Genomic DNA, 25,866 nt, shown 5'->3' on the forward strand with positions numbered 1-25,866 from the left:
ACCCTGGTAGAAATGTTCGTCATCGGTTGGGAAATTAACGCGGAAGTTTCAAAGTTAATTAACGTTACAGCGTATTTATTCGATTTTTATTCAGAAAAATACAATCAACCAAAAATGTAAGCATACATGTATTACACATAACTGAACATTTAAACAATTAAAATCTTCACTTTTATTAAAAATAATTCAACTTGATTAACACACGTTCACCAACGAAATGATGCAATTTCTGATAGCAGGGAAAATAAAATCAAATTGCTGTACATTTGCTGCTCTGCACTTTAAATATTTTACTTGCTCGCTGTGTTGATCAAATGAATTTAAGAATAACAATTGTATCTATTAAAATGATATAACGACCTATTTAATTAATAATAATGATAAAATGGTCATTTGAATTTGGAAGCGTTCAATATTCGCTTTCGAACCGTTCTAATTTGTAATGTATTATACACAGTACACACTGCACTGAACCTGTCAATTCGAACCTCGTACATACGATGATAAATTACTGATTGACGGTGCGGTGCTTATTGAGGTTTGTCGATCTGTATATGTTATACTGCTTGCGTCCTTTGAGATTCTCATACGTTTAACTCCCGAAATCGCTTTAATCCAAAACGATAATGCGATTAAGAACAGTTCTGCATGTGCTCTTCAAAGCGACGAGCCTCATGAGCTTCAAGAGCTTTATGTATAAGTAAGTATTCTTGCGTCGTCGAATCACAACTATTTGATTTTCTGGACAAAGAGCAAAATAGACCGCAACTCCCTGATAGAAACGTAAGTCAACCGTTTGCCTTCATTGATAAGCCAAATGGGATCACGCTGGCCATCAACGGTTTAACAAACGCTCGGGTAAAAATTCTACTGATTTCGTCTATTATTGGAAGCGTTTGCTTCGGATAGCTTATTTTGTAAATCGATCGTTCAAAAGCAATATCCGGGTATTAAATGAGAGAAGCGCTCCGTGGCTTTCAATAAGCAGATGTAATTTGTGCTCGAAGATGATAAGCCCGTCAGTTGGGACTCTTGTAGGATAAATGGGCGCGTCTGACCGCAATCGACATTTTCTACTTAGAATGACTTCGATTCAAACATATTACATAAGAAACGTTTCGTGTCCCACTTCATTTGTTCAGTTCTCGCAATTTCATTGTGTAGCAAAATTTTACGGTAATAATTCCAATAATAATCATGAAGATACAATTATTCACATAGAGATATACATAATTAATTAAATTTTGATTTATAGTAGTCCTTTGACAGTTTCCCTGTATAAGTATAATCAGCATTAGTCCGTTCATTACGATAAATATGTCTCTAATAATTCCTTCGGCAAATAAATAAAGAATTTGTACTTGGAAATTCTAATTCACGTCGCGTGTATTAAATTTTAAGCATCTTTGAGAGGGGAAATAATATAGAAGGGGATCGACAGGAAGCCACGTTAAAATTAAATTCCATCCTCGCTTAATTCTACCATCCTTAAAAAACAAGAGCCTTAAGTGTGCACCATATATTTATATTTTTATTCTCGAGATTATTATGCATGCTCGATGAAATGGATGATCATGCTAATTAAAACTTGTATAAAATTCTTTATACATACGCACTATAAGCGTCGTATGGTTTTCTATTGAAACTATCTGGCATGAAAGCGTTCAAGAGCAGCTACTTATACATATAGTTACATCATTTTGCCTCGGCCAGCAAGCACAGCAATCATATGAGGTTTTCGCTGACTTTAATCTACGCCGGCATACTTTAGAAAGTTGAGAACTCGAGAGGAGTGTATAGTAGCTCGCGCCCATACGACGGGGGCAAATCTTCAGCGTGTGCACGATGATCCATCACACCAGTCCCGGAACAGAGATAGGAAATTATATTGGAGTCAAGCAAATTTGCAAGCTATTCCTGATGTGTATCAAGACAAAGTGCGCATTTCCTGACTTGCATCATGCGCGAAACACGTGTTACGGGAATTAGGCGTATTTTCGTGGTGTAAATTAATGATACATGCACAGCTATATAGTGTGCTGGGAGTTAGGTTTTTGTGAGGCAAAATTTTCAATCGGCTGAGTGTACATTCATGTATTTTTACCTGGTATAATATTCATGTACACACATTAATAGTCCTTTAAAACTTGAATTATATAAATTTAGCAGAGTATATTCATATGAAATAAATAGTCGTTATTTCGTATTAATTATTTATTAGATGAAAATATTTACATTTGTCTTGCTTCATTTATTTCTATTGGAAAAATATTTTTAACAATATATACCCTTTGTATTATATACGAGTAACACGCTAACGCAGTACAAAATTTTAGGATTAATGAATAGAAGCTGGTAGAAAAATCATCGAAAACGTACGTTATTATAATAAAAGAAATTATATATTAGAATATACTATTTATATCTAAAATAAAAAAAATGGAACCTAAGTTTGTAAATTTATTACTTTTAAAACTCTTTTTTTGTGATTTACAAATAAATTACTTCAATATTAAGTCAGTTTTCGGTACTAGCACTTGTTATAAGTATAAAATAAATGTGATATAACAAGGCGAGTAAAATCTATTTACCGTTTCGCAATAAAACGATTTAGTAAAACTATTCGATACACCTGCAGTACAACAACGTTTAACAAAAAGTCTGTGGAAGTTCATTTGGAAAACAAGTAATATTAAAATAAAATACCGCATATTCCCTTTGTCAACAAAGATAGTATCATTATCACAGTTTTCTCTTACCTAACTTGATTCTCAGCAATATCTAAACGACTGCATTATTTAAGTTACTTTTTCTTTTTGACTATAATGAACCATAATATTTTTACATTATATATACTCTATATGTGTAAAAGATATAGTACATTGACAATAAAAGTATGCAAGAACAATTTGGGAATGCACATCTGACAATACATTTTAAATTGTCTTTCGCTGCACTAATAAATATATCATTTGAGGCGCTTTTCTTCTTAAACTTTTAATCGTTCAATGTAAATAAGTGCTTATTGCGCTTCTTTCAATCTATAAAAATCTGTTTTATTTTATATGTTGAGATGATTTTACGTTCTGTTGTTTAATATAATTCTGAAAATCTTGGGTACATGAAATTACAAACATTTCTTGAAATTTACAAGTTGTTATGTGACGAATATTTTAAAAGGTTTGTGATTGACTGGAAAGGCAACCGATTTGATGACGTTAAAAAATATAATTTCTGTATAATTTTGTACAAATCTGAATCTGTTTGTTTTTCAATACCTTAGATTTTAGAACTACATACATAAGTACATGTAAAATAAATCTCTAGGCACTTAAGTTTTTTTTTTTTAAACCTTCTGAAAGGCTACAATGAATCTTTTGAACTTGTATTGTAAACTCAAAGCAGCGATTGGCAGCAAAAGTTTAATTAGTATGGCAAATATTTCAGATATCACTCGTCAGTACTATTAATTACCACTGTATCTTTGTTTCCATTTACGTTGTCTTTTGGTACTAAGAGTTCGGTTTCGCCATCTTCTAACTTTTGTCGAACGAACAAGAATATAGCAATAATAACTAGAAGTACCCCGATGGCTGCAATACCAAACGTGATTCCACTTCCAAGTGGAGGCAGTAGTATTAAGAGCTTGACTTGCTTTGCATATTCAGCCGTTAAATTGACTTCTTGTGTAAACCATAACATCGGTACATACATTCCTGGAAGATCTTTGAAGTAACTGGAAAGATATTTATATTTATTCATCAGTAGTTCAAATGAATCTGATAACTTTTAATAGATAAGTTAATACGTACGGGAGTTTTTTTTCTTGTTGCACTAAGAAATTGATTTGCAAAGAAGCTCGAACCTGCATTGGAATACCAGAGCTCTGAAATGAACACATGATAAATAAATTATTATGTTCAGATTAAAATTTAACTTTAGGAATTAATATGAATTATTTTTACCGGCTCCAAGATTAATAAAAATTCATGATCTTCTTTGTTTGGTTTCATTCCAGTAATATTTTGTCTATAACTTTCGTCCGCCAAGTAAAAGTGTGGTAAACTGACAAAAGCGGGTGCACCGTATTTACATGAAGAAACATTTAATGTTCCGCTGGGTTGGCATTCGACTCCTTCACATCGGCACTTATTTGCTTCAACATTTGTTCCATTATCAAACATATCTTCGTCAGATACAAATTTACTTCCTGTTAAACCCATCCATTCGCCGGTACCAGCAGCTTTCAAAGACAGTGTTCTGACGTAAAATAATAGGTTATTAAATAAATTGACAGAAAAATAAAATAAATATAATATCAACCGATTTTGTATAGCTGTGAACTTACGTGCATACATCAGGAGAAAATACTGAAACAGTTTTATTATTATTCAATGGAGGCCACAAATCTCCATTAGTACCCTTTATCTCTCCACAACTTTTGGAATAATATTTTGAAGTATCTGAAAATTTCCATTCCTTAAGCATTCCCAAATCATAAATATTTTTTGAACCAGTCAACATATTGAAAGTTCCATCATAGGAATCTGAGCCATTGCGCTGTGAAGGAAAAAGTATTGTTATGCGTATACTGTTTCTGATATTAGCAAATTGTTATAAAGTAAAAATAATATTTACAGCATAAAAAAAGGCAAACTTTTCATAAGGGAGATCAGTTAATTTAAATTCCACAGCCAATTTCAATAACAGATCATCGTAACCAGTAAACAATAATTCATTTACTGTCTTAGTTATCGCTATTTGTTCCATTCTCTTGAGAACTTTGTCTATGAGTGTTCTCTTAAAGCTCCCCGAATTTCTAAAGGTATAAGCAACAGTCTGAAACAATTAGAAAAATTAGTTAATACAATCTAATCTATGGTGTCTGTTTTGAAAATGAAATGCAATTAATTTCCTACAGCAGCAACAGGATTAAGATTTGTAACTTTGTCTGTTAAAGCACCATTTGACAGTTCTGGTAGAAAATGCCATACACGTCTTTGTTGGAAAGTAACAGTGCCATTATCATTCCATTTTTTATTTACTTTGGTATCAACCTCCCTGTTGAAAGATAAGCTATGTAAGTTACGGAATTTTGTAAACTTTTATAATCTTTACAAAAGTGTTTGTTCTTACCTAAAGACATAAGGCCCCATCTGAACAAAATTTGGTTTTATCCTCGGATACTCTGCTACCTGATCATAATTTGTCCAATTATACATGTAAATTTTCAAATGCATTGGTACTGGAGTTTGTTGCCACATTTTAAAACTCGTTGAAGTCGGACTTAAAATCAATTCCTGCAATTTGAAGAATCAATAAGACTAATAATCTAAGTAATCGAAAAGATTGATTCGTTCCTTACCTTCTTTAAAATATCCATAAAGAAAGAAGGCCAAAGAAAACCTGCCGTACCTCCTAGAACAATGGCAAAGAAAGCCACTAGGACCATAATCCCAATTTTCTTCTTTAGCCTAACCATCTTTTCTGATTCCTTCTTCTTGCGAAATCTGAAAAGAAAAATGTTCGATAAACAACTGCTTCTGATGGATAAAAAATCATACTTTATTCCAAAAAGCAACAATTCATGATCAAGGTTGCAAAATATAGAAAAAGATATTTCATTTAAACCTCAAGAAGAACAAACGAAGAGATTGATTCGTCCAGTCTCTAGTTGAGCAAGACAAAGAACCTTGCGATGCTCTGCCATTATTGCGAATCTTACAGCCTTTACTGCATCGTGTGCACGCGTGACTAAATAATTTATTTCTGAGCTACTCTTATATCTTTGGATACACGTTGAAAAAAGCTAGGCTTTGCACGGTTACAATTAGTGTATTTTCAATTCGCACAGTTTACAGGTAGGTACAAACACATACACACAGAGTCTCGAAACATTGAAATCTCTTGTACAACGATGACGAAGACACTACTTAATTCGCAAAACCGTAGGCTGCTTTAATTATAATTAACTAAAGACTCGTCTGCGAGCAGTCGGCCTGGCGGAGGCATACCAGCTGACTTGTTTATTATCGTCTGCTAGAGACCAAGTTCCCAGGATTTAGCCATATATTTGCAATGTTGCATACGCGAAACCGTGCTGAACATGGCGGTGCGCGCTAGTAGACTCTCATACTAGAGATGCTCTAGATTCTTGGGAATCTTATTGGTGCGCGCGCATACTACCAGTGGCGGGAAATTACAAACGCGTTAAAAGATGGCCTTTGTACACTATAGAGATACCTTCTATATCCTTACCCATTTGGATTTGCTGGCATTGTGTATGGATCTGGCACTGTAATATCGTCAACTGGTGCAACCTTTTCGGGCATCCTTATGGATTCAGATGCTATATCGCTATTTGTATTATTGAAATAATCGAGAATGTTAAATTACTTCGTACGTCTTATTTTATTTTAACTTGAAAAGCGAAAACGATTTATATTATCTTTATCCTAACCACCTGTGCGCTATCAAGCAAGTCATATCATGGTTATAATTTAATGTGTTAATTAAATTAAATCTTTTATTGTCACAAATGCTTGGAATCTAAATGTTTTGTCTTAATCACATTGTATATCATACACGAGTGGGCAGGTGACAATGTATATAAATTTTTATCAATATACTTATACACCTTAACTGATTTTATTTCAGACATTAAAAATAGCATAAAAAATTCCATTTTATATAATTATGGTGATACAATAAGAGATCAATAGATTGCTAGCGTTTTATATAAGTGTTTTTTAATTAAGCACTGACTTTGCAACTATAATGAAAAAGAATATAGATTCTTTATCGAAAAGCTTTGTGGAGGTAATCTCTTGTGTTCAAGTGGCTGGGCGGTAGAGCGTGATACATACATAAAAGTAATAGTTTAATTGCAGGATTAACATTTTTCACTATATAAATCAGATTAAAATAATATCTTTACGTAATATGATTTATGCAATATGCATGTGCCAGAGCCGTGTCGTGATACCTCCAAAAATGTGAAGTTTGAGAATAATTTATTATGCAATGAGAAGAAATTTATCTATTCCACAAATTTGATTATCTACATCTCGATGTTCGATAGTAGAATATGATTTGAGCTTTTATAGATTATAATATAAAGTGGATATAACTTTATTTTAGTCCCTCTTTCGTTTCTTGCGAGTTGGTGACGAATCATAAATTATTATTCTTAAATGAAATAATGTAAAGTATAAAAGGTGGCATTGAACTTTCCATCTCCATGTTAAATTATTAGGTAAGCAAACATGAGTGTTAAAATGTTTGTGAATGAAATATGTAATATGCATAATTAAAGTGCACGCAGTGTATAATGCAGGTAATCAAATTTTCAAGATAAAATTAACTATTGTCGTTTTGATCGTGATTTGAGTATCTTAACTTAACGAAGTTCAAGAGCGCACCCAATAGCCGTGTCAACGTCTAATCGAGTACATTGCTACAGGTTTCACAAGAGGCATCTTCCATAAAACGAATAAAAGAATATTCTGCATACTTATAAATTTGTTAATATTATTAGATGCTCGCGGTAGTAAACCGATTACAATTCATTGTTTGAGAAAGTAATAAACTGCCGCGCGCGCGACCCGCACAGATGATGCAGTTATACATGCGAAATGACATGAATTTTACATCGGAAACTGTCAATGAATTTGGCGTCTTTTTAAATCCCTGGCAAAACAGAGCGTGGACGCTCACTTTGCAGCAAGTTAACGTAGCTTGCGGACTAACTTCTTGAATACGATTTGCATGTTTAAAATGGCTCGGAGCAGTTTCCATCTAGGCATGAAAACCGAAATAAGTTTAACGGGCGATTTCATTAATTCTCTTCCCTATACGCATAATAATTATGCGGCAGTCCAAACAATTTATAAAAGCATCATTATCTCTCTCGGCTCGGATAAATAATCAGCTCTGTAGAATAAAAACCGGCGTCGCACTGTACGATTTCATTCCCTTGAAATGTTGAATATACCCCTGTTTGCTCGCTGATTTGTGCGCACGTGGCTTTAAAGCCCCTTGAATAATTCAAGCGCCATAATATCACGCCGCGCGCGGATCGACAAGTTTGAAATAATACCGCGCACGTACATCTATATACTTCGAGAAACTGTACATTATATACCATAGCGGCGCAACACAGCTGAAACCGATGAAGGCCCCCGCACTTTATATATATCTTATATCTTAATGCGACATATAGTTATATTCTCACAGGTGTTCTTTGGTACCGGCCGGCGTCTTCGACGACTCGTCCCTCTCGATCTTCTCCAGTTCCACACCCTCGTTTGCCGATGCCATGATCCCGCCGCAAGCGAACAAGTTGTATTATATATACGTGTGTACGACGCACGGAGCACAAACGCGACAAGTGAAGCGCAATCCGAAGAAGAGCCAATAAAACTGATGCGCCAGCGCTGCCGGCGGTTATCGCTCGTCTAGGAACGAGGAAATTTCGCGGCGGCGCGCATTCGACTGATACTAACTATACACGCAGCATGAAGAAGCGCCGTGAATGACGAGGCTCTCGATAATGAAGAAGAGAGGAGTGCGCGACGGGCGGAAGGAGAAAGAGGGAGAGAGAGACAGGCCACGTTTTTCGAGCATGTGTCTCGATTGAGGCAACGGTCGCTACTTGTACGAATTTCACGTATGATGTACTATACCGAGAGGCTTCGCTGAGAGATTGTGGCTTTTCGGAAGAAGAAATGACTAATGCAAGTGTCGTCGGTCGCTTCTTTTTTTTCTGCTATTCTCCGAAGAATCGCCAAGTTAGTGTTTTCGAGTGGCGACGCTGCGAGTACACAAAGAGAATCGCGCGAAAAATGACGAATCGGCGGATAGCCGCTTCGTATAATCCCGAGAGCACGTATTCTTTGATGCGCTACGGAGCAGCAGCAGCAGCGCATCGTGGAGGGCAAAACATCTTCTGTGTTTACATGATGAATGAAGCGAAGTAGATGGAAATAAAATCGTCAAGTCGATTGCACTGGCAGATATGGAGTGGGAGGGAAATCATTTTTATGAGATACAGTAGTGTGTTTGTGTACACATTATTTGCAGGAGGGAAAGCAACGGGGCTTTTGAAGCCGAGCAGGAAGTGTTATTGTTATGGGCTATAATAAGAGAATACATATTTATGAATTCGAACATGCAAAGCGTTGAGTGTTACCAAATTCTTAAAGCGTTGACTGACGTTGTTTCCGAGCTTTTTAGGCTTGTATACTTTATTCGGGTGATTGAATAACCTATCGTGATGCGGATGGAACTTTATTAGATAGCGGCGAGTGTTATGCTTGAATGAGATAAATAAAAAAAAAAAATAGCGAAAGTTAGGACTGGGAAAGTTTTATAAGAGATTTGCAAGTATAAAGAAATAAAGTAAATTATTTCCTGTATTTTGAGAATTCATGAAAAGACTACTGTATATTTATCAGCGTTGGCCAGAATTTACCATTTACAGAATAATTACGTAAAGACCATTGCATAATAAATATTACTTCTTCATAACGCGTCGACATAGCTGAATTATTCGGTTACACGAGTGGAAAACAGAATATATTAGAGAATTATTATTCAAAATCGTTGCAATTATAAATATCAACAAATTAATACATTACGAACTGTATAATGCTTTTCGGAATGAAGCGACACTCCGCTATATCTATAGATCTTATAACGCGTATTGTTAGAGACTGCTTCATTTTACACGTCTATCTCGGTCAACGCGTGAATGAAGTTTGGCCTAGACCTCTAAAGTTTTTAGAACAATTTCTACCTCTTTTCTGTTGTTAACACTTCGGAACTACGTTTCAAAATGTTAGGGAATTCTCCAGAAAGCGCACGGAAAATAAATCGTCCATGCTTTTTTGTAACGAAAAAAAAACCAAGAAAATACTCATAAATAAACCTATGATGCTATTATTTCCCATACAAATAAATGAAGGTTATATTAAAAGAAATAAACGAAAATAACATTCAACAATATAATACGATTATATATTGTGATTTCTTATATTGAAGAAATTGTTCTTCTCTGAAACGATTTCCATTCATAGTATTAGATAAATGGCAAGAAAAATATATGTATACGAATGCTTCTAAGAAGTAAACAAAAAAATGTGCATTTATAATATCAATGAAATTACGATCCCTGATTATTCATCTCAAACTGCGTTGATGAATCATTGCACTCTAAGTTCGTCATTTCAGTTTTTTTTTCCAATGATATGATGAGACGTGAAAATTGGTAAAGTGTCAGCTTATGCTAATTTTGGTAGCGTCTTACGCGTATAGGAAACTAGCGCGCCACGCGCGGCCTTACGGCGCATAAGGCACAACCGCTGACGCTCGCGCTTCGCGTTCGTAATGCCTGTCGGTGCTTATACAGTATTATCCTGTTTTTTTTTCAATATTGTTGTCAAAGTTTTGATTGGTATTCTTCTGGGGGTCATCGACACTATCATCAAAACTACTGGAAAATTAGTAACTTATTTGTATTTGTATCAATTATTTATTTTTGTTTGTAGATATTCTTAAAATATATCTTATTTTAATGTTATTCTATTGTAATTTCAGATAAATAATACAACACTTTTGTATCGCAGTTTTCGTTTGTAGGATTTCAATTAGAATATTAGAAAATTGATTGTTTAGGTATTTAGCATAGTTTAGAGGGATGTAGTAAGCTACTTGGAGCTTTTCTTCAATCTAAGCAATTTTCTTTATTGAGTTTAGGTTTTTCTAGTTCAGTATATACACTTGAATTTTGAAAGTGAATTGTACTGATTCAGCTTAAAAGATTTAATTAATATAACGTACGTCGTTATATGATGCCAAGTTACAGGGATTGTATTCGGCGATTACGTATTTCCTAAATTATGCATTTTTTATAATTTAATTAAAAAAGTGGTTTAATTTTGTATATATGTATGAGATAAAGGCAAAAATATAACTTTCAGCTTTTAATAATATAGGAAAATTGCTGAAAATAATTGGGTTGGATAGGGCATGTTGCACCGAAGTTATTATTGAATTTATGTATCAAAAAATCGCTTTTAGGGTTGTGTATGTCAAAAAGTGTTAAAAAAAAATGTTTGATACGGTAAAAAGTGGTATTTTGAAAATGTTTACAACTTTTATATTTAACATTTTCATGTAAAATGTAAATCCATAATGTTTTATGGCAAATAATTGGTTTTTAGCTGTAAAAAATCTATTTTGGGCTGTAAACTCGAGTTATAAGCATTTTCATGATTTGATGTCAATAGAAAAAAGTTGTATTTTAAAAATGTCTACAACTTTTATATTTAATATTTTTATGTAAAACGTAAATCCGTAATGTTTCATGGCAAATAATTGTTTTTTTAGCTGTAAAAAATCGATTTTGGGCTGTAAACTCGAGTTCTCAGCATTTTCATGATTTGATGTTAATGGGAAAAAGTTGTATTTTTCAAAGATCTATAACTTTTCCTTTTAACTTTTTTTGTAGAATGCTTAGAATTCGACTTAGAGCTAAAAAACCTTTTTAGCGATTTTTGGAGGTGACCGCATTCTGCGGACACGTGCAGGATCAAGCTCAAAATAAATCTGTCAGCTTAGTATTACGAGGGGAGTTCGCGCACAAATTTTTAGCCCCATTGATTAAAGTCTTTCCGAGATAATCGCATCACAGGAAAATTGTTATTAAAAAAACGCCTAAAAATCGAACAAATTGTGTCCGCATTTCAAATCGACGTAGAGGATCGGGATACAAAAAAAAATAGTTTTTTAGCTTTTGCAAAAGGAGACTTTTCCTAAAATTTCAGCCCGATCGGTCGAAAATTGCGTGAGATATCGCATCTCACACATTTTTCGCACACGAAAATATAAGGCACTTCCGTGTCGCGGTCGTGCCTAAAAACTGCTTTGAATTTTAAACTGTGACGTGCTAGGGTGTTAGTGTATGTATCTAGGTGAATTTTAATTATATAATTATACCGAAAGTAGAACAAAAATCTATTGTAGTTGTCTAACAAAATAAAATCAGATTTATACTTATGTTGATCTACAATTGCGATTAAACCATATGCTACTTAGTAAAGATGAAATAGCTTTCTTTTCTTCATTATAATAACAATCTTAATCATATGTGAATTCCTGTTCTCAGTTCCTTCTATATCAGGTACTCATAATGATTAAAAATTATTCCTATGTGTACGGTTACTTTTCATAAAAGCCATAGAAAATTTATTGATTCTTTCTTATTCATGTGCTTGTTCTGCAATTTAAACCTACGATGGAGTGTTTTCTATATTATATAATGTCCTTATAACGCACCGCTTACCGAACTCGTTATACGTATATCTACAGTCACTACGTCGCGAGCAGTATAGCTTATGTTTGTTTAAGTATATTCACAACCATTTAACAGTATTGCGCGTATACACAAGCGTTACTTACAGCAACAAATAACCGACTGTCGATTCATTCTCCAATCTTCGGTATCAAAAAGAAAAATCGTTATTACGATTCGCCTTTTTCTGTCTTGGAGTCCAATCAGTCTGACCCGAATATCGCGATGAAAAATCAGAGGCCACTTATGATATGAGCGTAAATGTATTGAGTTTTTAACAGTAACAAAAGATGCAGACATGAACAGTGCCTTATTTGTCTTTGCGATCCCCACAAACCATCGTGGGCATATTGTAATAACGCAAGGTGTTTACAACAGTTGCTATACTTATATTATTTTGCGCTTTGACGCCGCACTTACAGATAACTTGAACGATTCAATTATAAGAAGCAATGGCGTATATATAAATAAATAAATAAATATATTTTACTGAAGTAGAAGAAAAATGCACGTGATATGTTCTTACTGTCGTTGAGTCATAGTTCGATACATTAATCTTAGTAAAACAATGATTTTTTTGCTATTGCAACAAAAATTAATAAAACACACATGAATCAGCGACTGACAGTCGCATCTCAAGTTTGAAATACGCTTGCATATTATACTCGTTATAGAATATTATTTCATTATAGTCATAATAAATTAATTAATAAATAAAATAAAATAAATTAATTAATAAAATAGTATACAATTGTACAAACATCGAGGCACGACAAAGTAAGAATTCCGAAGAAAATAAATGCACAGTACATTAATGTAAGCAAAATTATATATTTTCATAATTGATGCTTCGCTGCCCGGTAATCTGAACTCATAACCGTAGCACAGGCAAATCACTTGGTATTTTTATATGAAAAAACTGTCAACGTAATTTGTCAATTTCGCACACGGTTACGTGAAAATACGGCTCGCCAAAGTAAGCAGTATACCCTGTATTGCCCGAAATGAGATTTCAATGTTTATCTGTGTGTGCAGACCTCTCGATTCGCCAAAATAAAATTAATAGCTATAATCGCATATGCCCAATCATCCGTCAGGTACCCCACTTACCTTCACGCGCAATATTATATTGCGCTTGCAAATTTTTGGCTGCTTCCCTGTGTGTTCCCCTCGTGATATATTATATGGCCGCGTCAGCGCGTACTGACATTGTCGCGGCACGATATCTATAGTAACGCGCAGCTGTGCGCGCGATATCGTCTTTAGCAGCCCGTTTATCACTCGCGCGCAGGAAATTCGCTTCTATATACGCAAGTATAAGTATCGTTGATATTGTGTGCTTATACCCGCGGTGAAAGTCCGCGGGCGCTCGAAACGGAACCAGCTGCACGGCTCGTTAGATGCTTTCATCCCATCCGGGAAAAGGAAAGTCGGGTGAGCGCGCTTTAAGATGCTTATGCGCGCGAATTACCTGAGAGTTTATGTGCTGATGCTGATATGCGGAAACTCTGCTGATGGAGATGTACTGACTGCAAGGCTTGTGCGAACGCTTGATTCTCGACCGATGCAGCGGCTGATTTATACAAGGAATTAGTCGTGCAAGCCTTGCGCTGTGTTCACTTTTGCGTCGACCGAGTTGTCACATGGTTCTGGAGAAAAAACGTTTTGTTATTCAGGGAAAATAATTTCAATATCGTAATTTGATTACTAGCCGTCGAGCAGGTTGTGGCGCTCTTGCAACGTGAAAAATATAAAGCCAAAAATGCGGTTTTTTGCGACGCAAAGTTTAAAGGAATTACAAATACTTTATTTTTATCTAGCAAGTTTTTCGCGTTGTCACAATTGTCGCTGATTCATGCATAATATGTGGCAAGCGTTATCCATTCGCGCTCATTGATAATCAATGCGCGATAAATACTTGCATTTGAATAAAGGAAAGTTTGCAGTTAAGTTTTTTAATAATTTTATTGATGCATAGACACTTTTCTCTTTTGCATTTTTCAACGCTCATATAAACTGGTGGTTAGAAATTGTCGAAGACTGGTTCCATCCTAATTAACTATACACAGTATTGCACTTAGTTTGCGATAAGGTACACTTATTGACAATTTTGTATCTTTTTCCGGTTTCGCTGCGTATTACGTGCAATGAAACTCATTTTTCAGTTGTTACATTATATTGCGCCTAATATGCACAGTATAAATGCTTGTGACCAATTCTTTCTAAAAATATGATCTAATAGAAATTAAATAAAAATAAAAATAGCGATAATAACAAATATGTTTACATTTTCTAAAATTCTTATCGTGTTTTGCGCACTTGGTACCAGATAAAACTCGCTATAAATAGAACGATTGTCGGCGAGAGAACTGCTGAGCGTCTTCTATCAACACCGTAAAAAATTTCCGTTATATTCTGCACCTCGATCGCACAACTATTCGTAAACTAAAGCTACACCGGCTATTGCCAAATCCTCAACGTTTAAACTACTTAAAAACAAAAGAAAAACATTCAACGTACGTTAAGAGCAGGCAAGGATGATCGAGGAATGCTCGATCGAACGAGCGTCAGAATTATTGGCGAAAGCCAGCGTATGCGGGCACAGACTGTTCTCTCGAGCTACAATTGGCGCGCTATTCGCCGTTCAGCGCGTTCTTTCCTCTCTCGCAGGCGTTGTAAACTACTTGGACGCCTGGAAGGGGACATCGACAGTTTATACGTACGCACTATACCTATATGACGAAGATTCGCTTCTTTTTCTCCGGATTTGGCGGGCGCAGCATTATAAAACTGGTTTCGACATTTTGCTGTGCGCGTGTATACGTCTGTTACATGTATACATAACGCTCGAACGTCCGCTACACATTACTTATTTCTTAAGACGTTGTTTTCATTACGCAAACTATTAAATATTCAGCGAGTTTTTATAAACGACACGCTCTCTGCATGCAGAGTTCAAGTTCGACGGGCTGCAGCTGCGGGCGACGCAAAAAATAATGCCAAGCGAGTATTTTAGGCGACCCCGCCCGGAGCTGCAGGGAGCAAACGCTCTTGTACGTTTCAAAAGCTGCAGGTGGAAAAGGAGCATAATTAACGCGTTGTATAAAGCCGAGCATCCTTTGAGAGAGTTGTTTTTTCAGTGCAGAGTCGTTTTTTTTTTATTTAAGCTTGTGGACCAAGCCTATTTCAAAGGCTTATAGACAGCTGTATTTACAGGGTCCGTAACGAACGGCTATTTTTTTTTTTTATCAATATATCTTCGACCTCTGACTTGTGCCTCGATGAAATATCTCGCGATATGGATTCGATGCAAAAATCATGGACTATGATTCACTTTGTCTAATGAATAATACTGCGATTTATCTGAGCGAGGCCGCAGCTAGCGAATCATCTCGATATGAAAATACTTAATCGTGTGTACAAGTATTGACTAGAACTTGAGGCTTAGAAAAGCACAAATTTAACACACTCCCAACAAACAATTGCACTAGTTACTTATTAAATCGAGACGGTACTGGTCGTGCTGTTCATGTCTTCTTGTAATTGGGCGCTGTCTCGAACTCTTGAGCACATCAGGCTGTACTCCAAAACGCCTATTCTTATGCTCATTTCGGAAATTTCACTTTTCATCTTGGAAATAGTCTTCTTAATGTTTATCAGTGGCGCTAAAATAATAATAACAATGATGATTTTTTATGAAACTTTTATAGCTATATTTATGTCTTCTGCACAGAAAGAATTTCAAGGTGACTATGGCGAAATGTGTTATCATATTCAAGGATGAATGAAATGGTTATTGTTCACTTGAAAGCAGTTTCAACATAATATTTATGAATTGCTTTTTAAAATATTTCTTTGAATCAATACTTAATACTTACTTCCATCTGTCATACTTGAACCTCTTTCATCCATTTCCTTTTTGACTTGTTCTAATTCTTCTGTAAGTTTATTTAAAGTTCTAGTTCTCTCTGTGACTCCTCCACTGATATCTCTGTACTGTTCTTTGACCTTAGAAAGTTCTTCCTAGATGATAAAGTTATAATTTCACATAGTAGAAGTCATCTAATTAATTAAACTAAAATAGCAACATTCATTGTTTTTAATTTACCTGAAGACCTCTTAATTCTTGAAGTTGAGGGTCCAACTGACGGTTCAAGTGAATCTCTCTTGTACTTATTTTATCTAGTGCTCTTCCAATGTCGGTGTATAGTTTAGCCAGTTGACCTTTTGTCCCAGAAAGGTTTTCTGTCATACTTGAATGCAAGGTTTTCATTTGATTTAGATGTTCTCTCCAATCTCGATCATCTTTTTATTTATAAAATATATTTATTAATTAACAACCTTCCCTAGATCAATAAAAGATATATTACTATTAAAATATTTGACATAATAACCTGCATTAGTGTTAAGTTTCAACATTGGCTCCACACGTTCTAACTCCAATTTCCATTCCTCAGCATCGACAGTAGATTCCAAGATTTTATCTGGTTTTTGACTACTGCTCTGCAAGACACATTGTTGAGTTAGTTTGTACTATTTGTGAAAATTATCTCGATTTATTTTTAGTTAAACTTACTGAAACTTCTTTGTACAATTTTGTAATATCATCAACGTGAATAACATCATCGTCATCGTCATCATACTCGGCTAACATTTCTTCTTCAACTTTTTCTAAAATTAATTCAGCATCATCTTCCTCTATTTCTGGTTCAAGTACTGTCTCATCTGGTGGAATTTGAACTCTACAATGATAAATTTATATTTTTTAAGTACAGACTCAGTTTTACATAGTGTGATTACAGTTATAATTAGCTTACTTCTTCCATTTGAATTTTGAAACCTTAAGAGCATAGTCTGCAAATTTATCGAGTACATACACAGCATGTTCGCCAACCCCTTGCTTTAATTTATTTGGAGAAAATTCTACAGGAACCTCAATCTCTTTCAAGTATTCTAATATTTCTGATACTGTTGAGTTTGGATCATCTGATTCTTGCGGTGGGGGAAAATTTTTTCCTGATTTTCTTATCAACCATGCAGCTAATGATGTAAACATGTAAAATTGATCTCCAGGATTTGTTGGAACCATAAAATAATGCCTGTTCAAAGAATATCAATTATAACAAATTTAACCTGATTGATGATATTATAATGAGATATAACAAATTTACCTGCTTATATACTTCATTTTTAATTCCTGCACAAATTCAATGTCATAATTGAGTATTTTTAATTTTTCCAACAAATCTTCCATCTGAATATTTGCAGCAAAGGCTGCAGAAGGAGCTGCCGCATCCTCAATAATAATTTTTTGTGTATCCCTAAACATTCTTGTATTTCTCAAATTTTACTGCCTCAAGTGTGAAAATCTGAAACAAATTTATACATGCATAATTTACTTGATCGTTGTTTCACGACTTTATTACTGTATTTTTAACTTGAAATAAAAATCAGAAAACTCGAAATTCAGCGGTTCTAAAATGTTTGTTTACACGGCATCATGCGTTCCGCGAGAGCATATACGCTCCTTTTTCCAAGATCGATAAAAAGCATCCATCCAGTTATATCAGATTCAAAGGTTAGTAGCGACGTTAGAAAGGAGATTTACTACTCACCCTCTCAGCTGCAGCAGCTAGCGGGAAAATCCATTATCCGACCGCGTCGATTGTTCCTGTGACTGCCTCTCTATATACCCTGGCTGCAGCTCGACGTGAATCGCAACATTAATGAAAAGGTTACCCGCTCAGCGTTCTGACGTTTATTCGTCTCTTGCTCTCACGACTGGAGTTTACAACTGGGGCAGCGATAAGCCCGGCTATTGTCGCGCGCCACGAGAAACGGAATAAAAAGAGTGGATAATGTTCAGAACTTGCCTCTCATTCAATCTGCTTGCGGCCAAGTCGATGGGATCGAATTTGCTCTCTAGTCTCTGCGTGTGCGCACATACTGCTATACTGAAGGACTAGATTTACATTTCCTCTCGCCGTCTCTTACTTACATTCGAATGGTCTAACCTATTGTTGACGCGTGGGAGTAAATTGTAAAATCAATTTGTTTGCCGATAGGGGTATGTCGATGTATGCCGACTATGCGGCCACCTGCGCCTATACGTATGTACTGTCCGTTGCCGTCTGCTATGCCGTCGTGACAACAACAAACCTAGAGAATTTTCCAAGTGATGTCCGAGCACAGAATTTTTAACGAATGCAGAACGTTCGTTGAAAGAAAGTAATAAATCTAAATTTTCTACGATAAGTTCGTACTTTTAAAAACAATTCAGTACACGGTAAATTTATTTTCATCATTTTACGTTTTGCTTTGGGTTTGGAAAAAAATTGTCTACCCTTCTTACGGCGCTTTCTTTTGTTGGCAGCATCGATCTCTATAGTAACAATTCGTTCCCAACTCCCCAGATCCGATACAGTCGATAGGTAGAGCTCAATGACTTCGCCAGAAAGGCTATATAAGTAGATGAGCTTTGCGAGTGTTGCAGATGTTGGCAGTGGCTTGAAGTCTGCGTAATCTTATCGATCATTGTTGTGTTTTTTTTTATATTCGGCGTACCTATAATTTGTTGCGTTTTCCGAGCTCTACACTGCGTCAGCACGATAGCACAAAAGGTGATAAGAAGAAGATGCCGTGAAATTTTCCCAGGACAATCGACCGGCTTTAAGAGGACCAGAAATCTCAAAATTTATTCGCCAAGATGACGTATATCATACCGGAGCTGTTGTTCGCGTTCGCGCTGCTTGACACCGGCGCTCTTTTGTTTCTGCTCGTGTACTTTGTATCCTTTTGAATATCGATTTTTTATTGTTGCTTGGAAAGAGCGATAATGAGCGGGTGTTTGTTATCTTTTTATTGTGAAGATAGCGTTGATTGTTCTTTTGCAGTGGAATGCAACTATATGTGCTGTCTGGGGGATTTCGATTGGAAAGTATACGCGCAGTGTTAGGTTAGGTTTGGTGGATCGCGGGATGTTCGAATGAAGTTTTGTATATATACATGACGCAAGTTCTTTTTGTCTTTGAGTTTACGTGAATCATTCTCTTATTAGCATATTTTTTCCCATTGATTATCGAGAACTTTTGTTATGCACGGAATATCTTGTACTTGATTAATCAGAGATATGCTTTCAATATATAATATAAATATTTAAGTAGCTATATGAAAAAAAAAATCAATACAATTTGTATGTTTTGAATTCTTATCCACGAATTTCTAAACATATTTGTTTGCCTGAATGAGAAAAATGTTTGATACATCAATTTTAATATCATTGAATTATTGAATTAAAGATTTTATTTTTAAAGCTGCGTATCAACCTTGACTTTAGTAATTTGTAGGTAATAACGCTCTCAGACTTGGAGTGTGATTATTTAAATGCTCAGCAATGCTGCTCAAGACTGAATGCGGTATTGTATTGATATTGATTGATATTTTATAAATATACTGTCATTGTTATTTATTTCCTTCAGTTCAATGCCAATGTTTTTTTTTACTCTCAACAGTGGGTCATTCCAAAGATGCTGGCACATACAATCCTATTAATACTTTTACTTATTAACGCTCAGTGGATATTAAGTCTTGTTAACGCACCAATGACTATGTGGCTTTTGTATGAAATATTCACAACTCCCAGAGGCAACATGGGTGTGTATGATCCTACAGAAATTCATAATCGAGGACAATTGAAAAGGCACATGAGAGATTGCATGATTTATCTTGGATATTATCTCGTGTTTTTCTTTATTTACTTGTATTGGTAAGAATAATGGGATCATTTGCTATATATCAAATTGAAAGAGTACTTATAAATTAATTTTAACTTTCTCTTTTCAGTTTGATTGTTTCACTACTCAAAGGAGATCCAATCAATCGACACGAAGATGATAATGTGGAATTTTAGACTTACTAAGAAATAAGAACCGTATTACTATATGCAGTGATTTTGTATGTGCATCTATTTTGTATGTCGGTATGTAAGGTGTGATTTTTGCATTAAGTTATTTATTTCAAGCAGAACTTCATTTCTGAAACAAGCAAACGAAAAACTATCAACTTGAGATATTTTTCGTATTTAACAAGGCTGAAACACTTAACATTATTCTTATAATTTATTTGGTTTCTAGTCCAGGTATCTTCTTTAACAATTAATGAATTTACTATTTAGCATATTGCAAGTTATTTTATATGGAACTGCAATTGCGTTTCTACAGCTAAACAATATTTTTTGTAGTCATAATAAAATATTCTATTGTTGCTTAAAAATCAACGAACCATTAAATTAATTGAAATGTATGAAAAAAAAATAGACGACTGCAAGTACAGCAAAGTTACACGAAGCTCGCTGCTATTGTTCAGTTAACAACGGAAATTCAAACGAGAAAAAATGCTCGCAGGTACTTTTGAACCTTTTGTGCTATCTTTACCTTGTTGAGTTCTCTTTTCTGCTTGACTTCATTGCTTATTCATTTTTTCTTGCTCACGGGCATCAAAGCAGGAGAGATACTTGCTAGATACGTTTTTCTTTCAGCAACACGTATGCTCCTACTCTCACGAAAACTTTTTTTTTCTATCTGATAATGTACGGCAGTGCATTCGGACATCAATATTGCAACTTACTTTCGTTAAACAAACGAGCAAGCATAATACCGTGTAAATAACGATAATGAGCTCTGCGAACGAATTATTATAAGAGTAAAATTAAACTGCCAAAAATTATTGTTCGACTATTTAAGAATTCTAAGATGAGCTCAAGTTACATGCTTACTTCGGGCATTGGTAATGCGAATGTAATGTAATATGTGAATACACAAAAAATTATAATAAAACTATTTTATTATAAAATATGCCGACGTTTCAAACACTTTAATTCCTACATATAATACTTGAAATGTATTTCCCGATTTTTAAAAGATTTTTAGTTTTACTTTTATATTCAGTTTGATAGTTCAAAGGATTACGGATTAACTCGAAGAAATCTACAATAATCCGAGTTCTTAAAATATACTCTCATACGGCATTTATTTTTAGTTTAAAAATGGATCACTCAATTTAGAGATAGATATCTCTAAATCAAAAAAGTTTTTTGTACATATTAGAAAATGATTTATTTGTTTCCTTTCGCTATCGGCCGTCTACGATGATCGATTTATTTAAATAAGTTTTTCACAAAGGAAAAATAAATTTTCAATCGAAAAACCGATACATAAAATATTAATAAGTATTGCTCTTCCATCAGACCGCATAGACGTGTAGGTATAATACAACGATGACGAAGCAGGACGTTTCTGACTTTCAAAGTAAACCTTGTATCTATATATATGTGTGTGCGCGACGAACGGGCTATGGCTACATGTATTGCGAGAGCGTAGAAAAAAGTTTAATTTAAAAATAAAAATTCACCCGTTCACAGCAAGATGAGAATTTAATGTGAATGTCTGAATAGTTCCATCCGTTACTACTCGTACAATGCTCGAGCGCGACGTGCATGTGCGTCTTTCATGTCTCATATTATTATTTCGTCGACTTTGACCGCATTTTGCTCAACTTCTCCTCGGGGATGACATTTTTTACGACTGAAACATACTTCGTGTATTGTTTGTGGGGTCACCCATATATACCTTTTTTATTATTTATATACTTATTATACTCTCACCAAATTTCGTTACACGCGAGCCGTGGTTTATCTTGATATGAGGAATCCAACTACGTGGATACTAAGTGCGGATCTCTAGACTATTTCAATAATTACTTTTCGTTATCGGAAATCTTGTTCTTCCATAAATCTGATCGAAGAGGGAACAAATTTTGGCTAAGAAATGATGCGGGTGATTTGATAAAAACTTAATATATAAGAGGGGGTAGATAGGAATCGAGACACCGGGCGGAGAGCAAAGGAGGGGCGAAATTGGCCTGCTTTCAACCGATATATGAATTTCGGCACTTTACAGAACGTGTAAACGTTGAACATCAAACATCGTAGTAATACACAGAAAGAGGTTTATATCTCTCGTAAATTTAACGCTGCGTACGTTTGAATGTTATGAACAAATTAATTTTTAATGTTTTAACTTTACGCAAGCAGCGTTAATTGAAGTTTACCGCACGCATTTTTCGCTAATTTATGTAATTACTTTACCTATATACATCTTGCGCGTTAATTCGGTTTTAGTGAGCGGAGAAATCTCGGCGTGTACGCACGGCAACACATTTTAATTAAATAACTCAAGCCACAGCGCGTGATTAAATTTCTTCGAAAATTCCAAATACTCGAGTTCCGTGTCGACCAACTGTAAACCTATAGTATAACGCAACGCGAAGAATGAGCGTAACGTCCAAAAGCGCGCATTAAAGCCCAATTTTCTCGCACTCGCAGCTCGTCTCGCCTCAAAAAATAGCATTCCAAGGCGAAGCCGTGGAGATCGATAAGAGAACGACTCGTGAAAGCGCGCACTCGATTAAAGCGTAAACCCTCTCGCGCGCGCGCGATTGCCGCCTAACCGAATCGGAATATAATTACTTAGACCGGAGAGGGGGGGGGGCTGTACTGGAAATAAAAAATTTAAATAAGCGCGCGCGAAAAGTCCTCTTGACGCTCCGTCGGCCTGTATATATAAATAAACGCGCGGGTATATAGGTCCAAGGCGGGTTAGCACCTTCGCGAACTCATTATATTTTCTTAGGCTTGCCAAGTGTGTTTTCGAACGGCGCGCGCTACTGTAGCAGCTATATAGTATAGCGTATAAAATCAATCCGGAGCGACGTACGCAAGTCGACCTGCTGCGCTGCTCACATACGATGAATCTCTCTCTCTCTCTCTCTCTCTCTCTCTCTCTCTCTCTCTCTCTCTCTCTCTCTCTCTCTCTCTCTCTCTCTCGCTTGCGCGCGTCTCTACGCGTGTGTGCGTGTGTGTGCTATATAGGTATAATCGCACGTACGTACACCTGTAAGCGTTTTCTTCTCTTCTACGATGTCTACTATAGAATATACTCTCGCGTTATGCCTCGACTGCTCTGATGCCGCGTAATGCGCGTGCTGTACAAGGTACACTTGTACGTACATTTTTTAAGAGTAAATGCCGGCGCTCTGTGTGTGCTCCTTTTTTCTCTGTCCCTGGCGAGCGCGCTCTTATTCTTTTTAATCTTCTCATTCATTTCCACCCTTGTTGTTTTTTTTTTCATTATCTCGTTTTTCTCTCTCTTTCTCTCGTGGAACGCGAGCTATACCAATATCTATATATTTTTAAATCGTACTCCAGGCCCGCGGATTTCTGCTCTTTTTGTCTGAAAATTAACCGTTGTTATTATCGTTCGTGATTTATCGCCTACTTTCCTCTCTAGGTATTATAAGGTGGAATTAATCTCGGTTCTCTCTTTTATACTCGGCTCGAAGAAGTATTATATAGGCTATAAAAAATTACAAATAACGAGCATGAACGAGGGTCCTCGTGACTTGGGAATTTTTAATTTCGGCTTTCTTCCCCCTCGGCGATTGCGTCTAAGCGAGCGGCTCATTTACAGATTTGAATCAGTCGAGATTATTGGAATCGAGAGTTGGCTTGAAGCTACGCTCAAATGCGAACGCATAATTAGCGAGTCTTATTTATATCATTATCTCTTAATTGCAATCAGGCAAGCGTAAGTTTTAATAATACATCGGCCTGCAATAAAACGCGAGTTCGCTCTGTTTTATATATATATATATATATATATATATATATATATATATATAACAGAGCGAACTCGCGAAATATTCAAATCGTTCGCTCAATTTTTTGTGATGCTCTCTCTCTCTCTCTCTCTCTCTCTCTCTCTCTCTCTATATATATATATATATATAGCATCACAAAAAATTGAGCGAACGATTTGAAGCGAGCTTGAATAAAAAGCAATGTCGCAAAAAACTGCGTATTTTTAGGTGATCTTTACTTTTTCCAAAAGAATGACTTTGACATTGGTGTGAATTATCTTTAGGCGCTTCTAATTATTACACGCGAAGTAGAGTATATTCGCTCGTGATGTTTACGATTATATAATCCCAACGGATAACTCGGAGAGGCAGCAGCAGCTAATGTTATTGTTGTCGAATATAATAACAAGTTTCAAATTATATCCGAGAGTTATATCCGAGCGCGCGCGCGTTACGTAAAAACTACACATCAGTTTCTTCGAGGGAACAGAACAGATATCTTATACGTCTCAACTCGCAAACTTTAATGCCACTCTTTCGAGAAGTTCCAATATAGGAAGAAATACAAAACTTTCCAAGATCACAGTACAGTACTACTGGCTCGGATGTATACAATAGAAGAGTATCGATGAATTTTCTTCTCACCTAATCCTCGGATTCTTCTCTGCGAATAATTTATGCTGGCCACACGGGATTCCCCATCAATTCGTATACGCGCCGTCAATGTAACGCTCGATCGCCTATTTTTCATCCGTTGTATACCTTTTATATTTTTACTCGGGATAGAGCGTGTGTGCGTTTTTTTCCAATTTCATTTTTCGCTTGTAATGTAGGCCTGCGATTTCCAATAATAAAGCTCGCGCTCGCGCGTCTTTTTACTGCAATAGAGAATTTTTTTTCGAATCAGCAGAACACGTGATTTTTTTCGACGCAGCTCACACGGTAAGTGCAATAATATAATGATAAATTGTAAAAAAAAAGTAATAACGATAAAGCAAGGAAGTAAACCGCATAATACACAATTCTCCCTCGCATACGCATCAGGCCGACGATAACCCGCACGTATTATTATATAGGTCTGATCCCAAAACCGATATTGTCATCCCCTCGGGCGCAGTAAAACTCTGCGTTTCCACTAAATTAAATTCAAAAACGCCATCCACCCCAGAAAGATTTTCCGACTGTCAGTCCGCATCTCTCTCTCTCTCTCTCTCTCTCTCTCTCTCTCTCTCTCGCCGCCAGCCCTCAGCTCTCTCACCCCTCCCACCCGCATACCTCGCGCGCGCTACTTCCGCGTGCGTAAACCCGGGCATCTCCAGCTCGATCTGCAACGCACGTCAGTAGCGTATAGATACAGTCTGTCTAATACTCTAATACACCTTCCCCCTGACTCGTCTTCATTAATTTAATTCAATTCGAGTCCGCAGATTTCCGCTGTATCCATCATCATGTCATTGTTTCTCCATATACTGATCAGATCGTGCACACACCTCGATTCGGACACGTATGTCTAATCTTCGTGCGTATATACGATCAGCAGGTGTCTCGCCTCCGACACACCCTCCCATTGCAGCCGGGCGCTAATCCGCCCGCGCGCGCGTTCGACTTTCATATCCTGATGTATAGGTATAGTTCCAGCTGGCACACTCCGTGTATACCTACGTATACGCACACACACGCAGCTCTTCTATCCCACTGATAATATTCCGCCTTTGCTGCTTATTACCTTCTCCCCCTCATATCCTGCGATGCCCCGAGAGCAGTAGGAGCTCTCTCGCTGTTTATATCTTCCTCTCTCGACTTCTTCTACTCCCGTCCGT

At 36.0% G+C, this 25,866-nt stretch overlaps 3 protein-coding genes and 1 long non-coding RNA gene across 9 annotated transcripts; 1 reads left to right on the forward strand and 3 right to left on the reverse strand.

The window, feature by feature from the left end:
- Positions 1–2,199: 2,199 nt before the first annotated feature.
- On the reverse strand, positions 2,200–15,034 carry LOC100120969 (protein croquemort). Of its 5 annotated transcripts, none has more exons than XM_031925069.2 (10): positions 14,873–15,034; positions 13,824–14,001; positions 5,366–5,510; positions 5,137–5,300; positions 4,920–5,061; positions 4,639–4,839; positions 4,349–4,560; positions 3,966–4,260; positions 3,813–3,886; positions 2,200–3,736 (listed from the first exon to the last, which is right to left on the reverse strand). In XM_031925069.2, exons 3-10 carry the CDS (start codon positions 5,480–5,482, stop codon positions 3,451–3,453), a joined length of 1,491 nt encoding a protein of 496 aa, XP_031780929.1. In that variant the 5' UTR covers positions 5,483–5,510; positions 13,824–14,001; positions 14,873–15,034; the 3' UTR covers positions 2,200–3,450. The 5 variants fall into 5 exon arrangements, with proteins under 5 accessions (XP_031780929.1, XP_032452964.1, XP_016837749.1 ...); XM_032597073.1 differs by having other exon boundaries at positions 13,463–14,001; positions 14,873–15,005; XM_016982260.3 differs by lacking the exons at positions 13,824–14,001; positions 14,873–15,034 and adding exons at positions 6,259–6,357; positions 8,234–8,496.
- On the forward strand, positions 13,598–21,204 carry LOC100120920 (protein cornichon homolog 4). The gene is made up of 4 exons (XM_001604464.5): positions 13,598–19,139; positions 19,699–19,767; positions 19,864–20,117; positions 20,195–21,204. The coding sequence occupies exons 1-4, from the start codon at positions 19,059–19,061 to the stop codon at positions 20,259–20,261; spliced, it is 471 nt and encodes a 156-aa protein (XP_001604514.1). The 5' UTR covers positions 13,598–19,058; the 3' UTR covers positions 20,262–21,204.
- LOC100120944 (intraflagellar transport protein 57 homolog) lies at positions 14,299–18,469 on the reverse strand. Of its 2 annotated transcripts, none has more exons than XR_004226854.2 (9): positions 17,968–18,469; positions 17,524–17,721; positions 17,170–17,451; positions 16,929–17,094; positions 16,747–16,855; positions 16,461–16,657; positions 16,231–16,375; positions 14,640–16,017; positions 14,299–14,574 (listed from the first exon to the last, which is right to left on the reverse strand). XR_004226854.2 is itself a non-coding variant. In XM_008219483.4 (9 exons), the coding sequence occupies exons 3-9, from the start codon at positions 17,679–17,681 to the stop codon at positions 15,851–15,853; spliced, it is 1,224 nt and encodes a 407-aa protein (XP_008217705.1). In that variant the 5' UTR covers positions 17,682–17,721; positions 17,968–18,050; positions 18,226–18,433; the 3' UTR covers positions 15,481–15,850. The 2 variants fall into 2 exon arrangements, 1 of the variants encoding a protein (XP_008217705.1); XM_008219483.4 differs by lacking the exon at positions 14,299–14,574 and having other exon boundaries at positions 15,481–16,017; positions 17,968–18,050; positions 18,226–18,433.
- On the reverse strand, positions 20,840–24,006 carry LOC116416418. Its single transcript, XR_004226855.2, has 2 exons — positions 22,014–24,006; positions 20,840–21,933 (listed from the first exon to the last, which is right to left on the reverse strand). It is a non-coding gene; the product is annotated as an uncharacterized LOC116416418 (long non-coding RNA).
- Positions 24,007–25,866: the final 1,860 nt, after the last annotated feature.

Source organism: Nasonia vitripennis, chromosome 2 (assembly GCF_009193385.2).
Source record: "Nasonia vitripennis strain AsymCx chromosome 2, Nvit_psr_1.1, whole genome shotgun sequence".
Classification (NCBI taxonomy): Eukaryota; Metazoa; Arthropoda; class Insecta; order Hymenoptera; family Pteromalidae; genus Nasonia; species Nasonia vitripennis.

Coding starts and splice junctions, on each gene's coding strand:
- LOC100120944 (XM_008219483.4), bottom strand. CDS start 17,681: ATGTTTAGGGATACACAAAAAATTATTATTGAGGATGCGGCAGCTCCT. Junction 17,095..17,169: donor TCAAAATTCAAATGGAAGAA/GTAAGCTAATTA, acceptor TTATCATTGTAG/AGTTCAAATTCCACCAGATG. Junction 16,658..16,746: donor GAAACTTAACACTAATGCAG/GTTATTATGTCA, acceptor ATAAATAAAAAG/ATGATCGAGATTGGAGAGAA.
- LOC100120969 (XM_016982260.3), bottom strand. CDS start 8,319: ATGGCATCGGCAAACGAGGGTGTGGAACTGGAGAAGATCGAGAGGGAC. Junction 6,358..8,233: donor GCCGGTACCAAAGAACACCT/GTGAGAATATAA, acceptor TAATACAAATAG/CGATATAGCATCTGAATCCA. Junction 5,062..5,136: donor ATGGGGCCTTATGTCTTTAG/GTAAGAACAAAC, acceptor ATCTTTCAACAG/GGAGGTTGATACCAAAGTAA.
- LOC100120920 (XM_001604464.5), top strand. CDS start 19,059: ATGACGTATATCATACCGGAGCTGTTGTTCGCGTTCGCGCTGCTTGAC. Junction 19,140..19,698: donor TGTTTCTGCTCGTGTACTTT/GTATCCTTTTGA, acceptor AGTAATTTGTAG/GTAATAACGCTCTCAGACTT. Junction 20,118..20,194: donor TTCTTTATTTACTTGTATTG/GTAAGAATAATG, acceptor TTCTCTTTTCAG/TTTGATTGTTTCACTACTCA.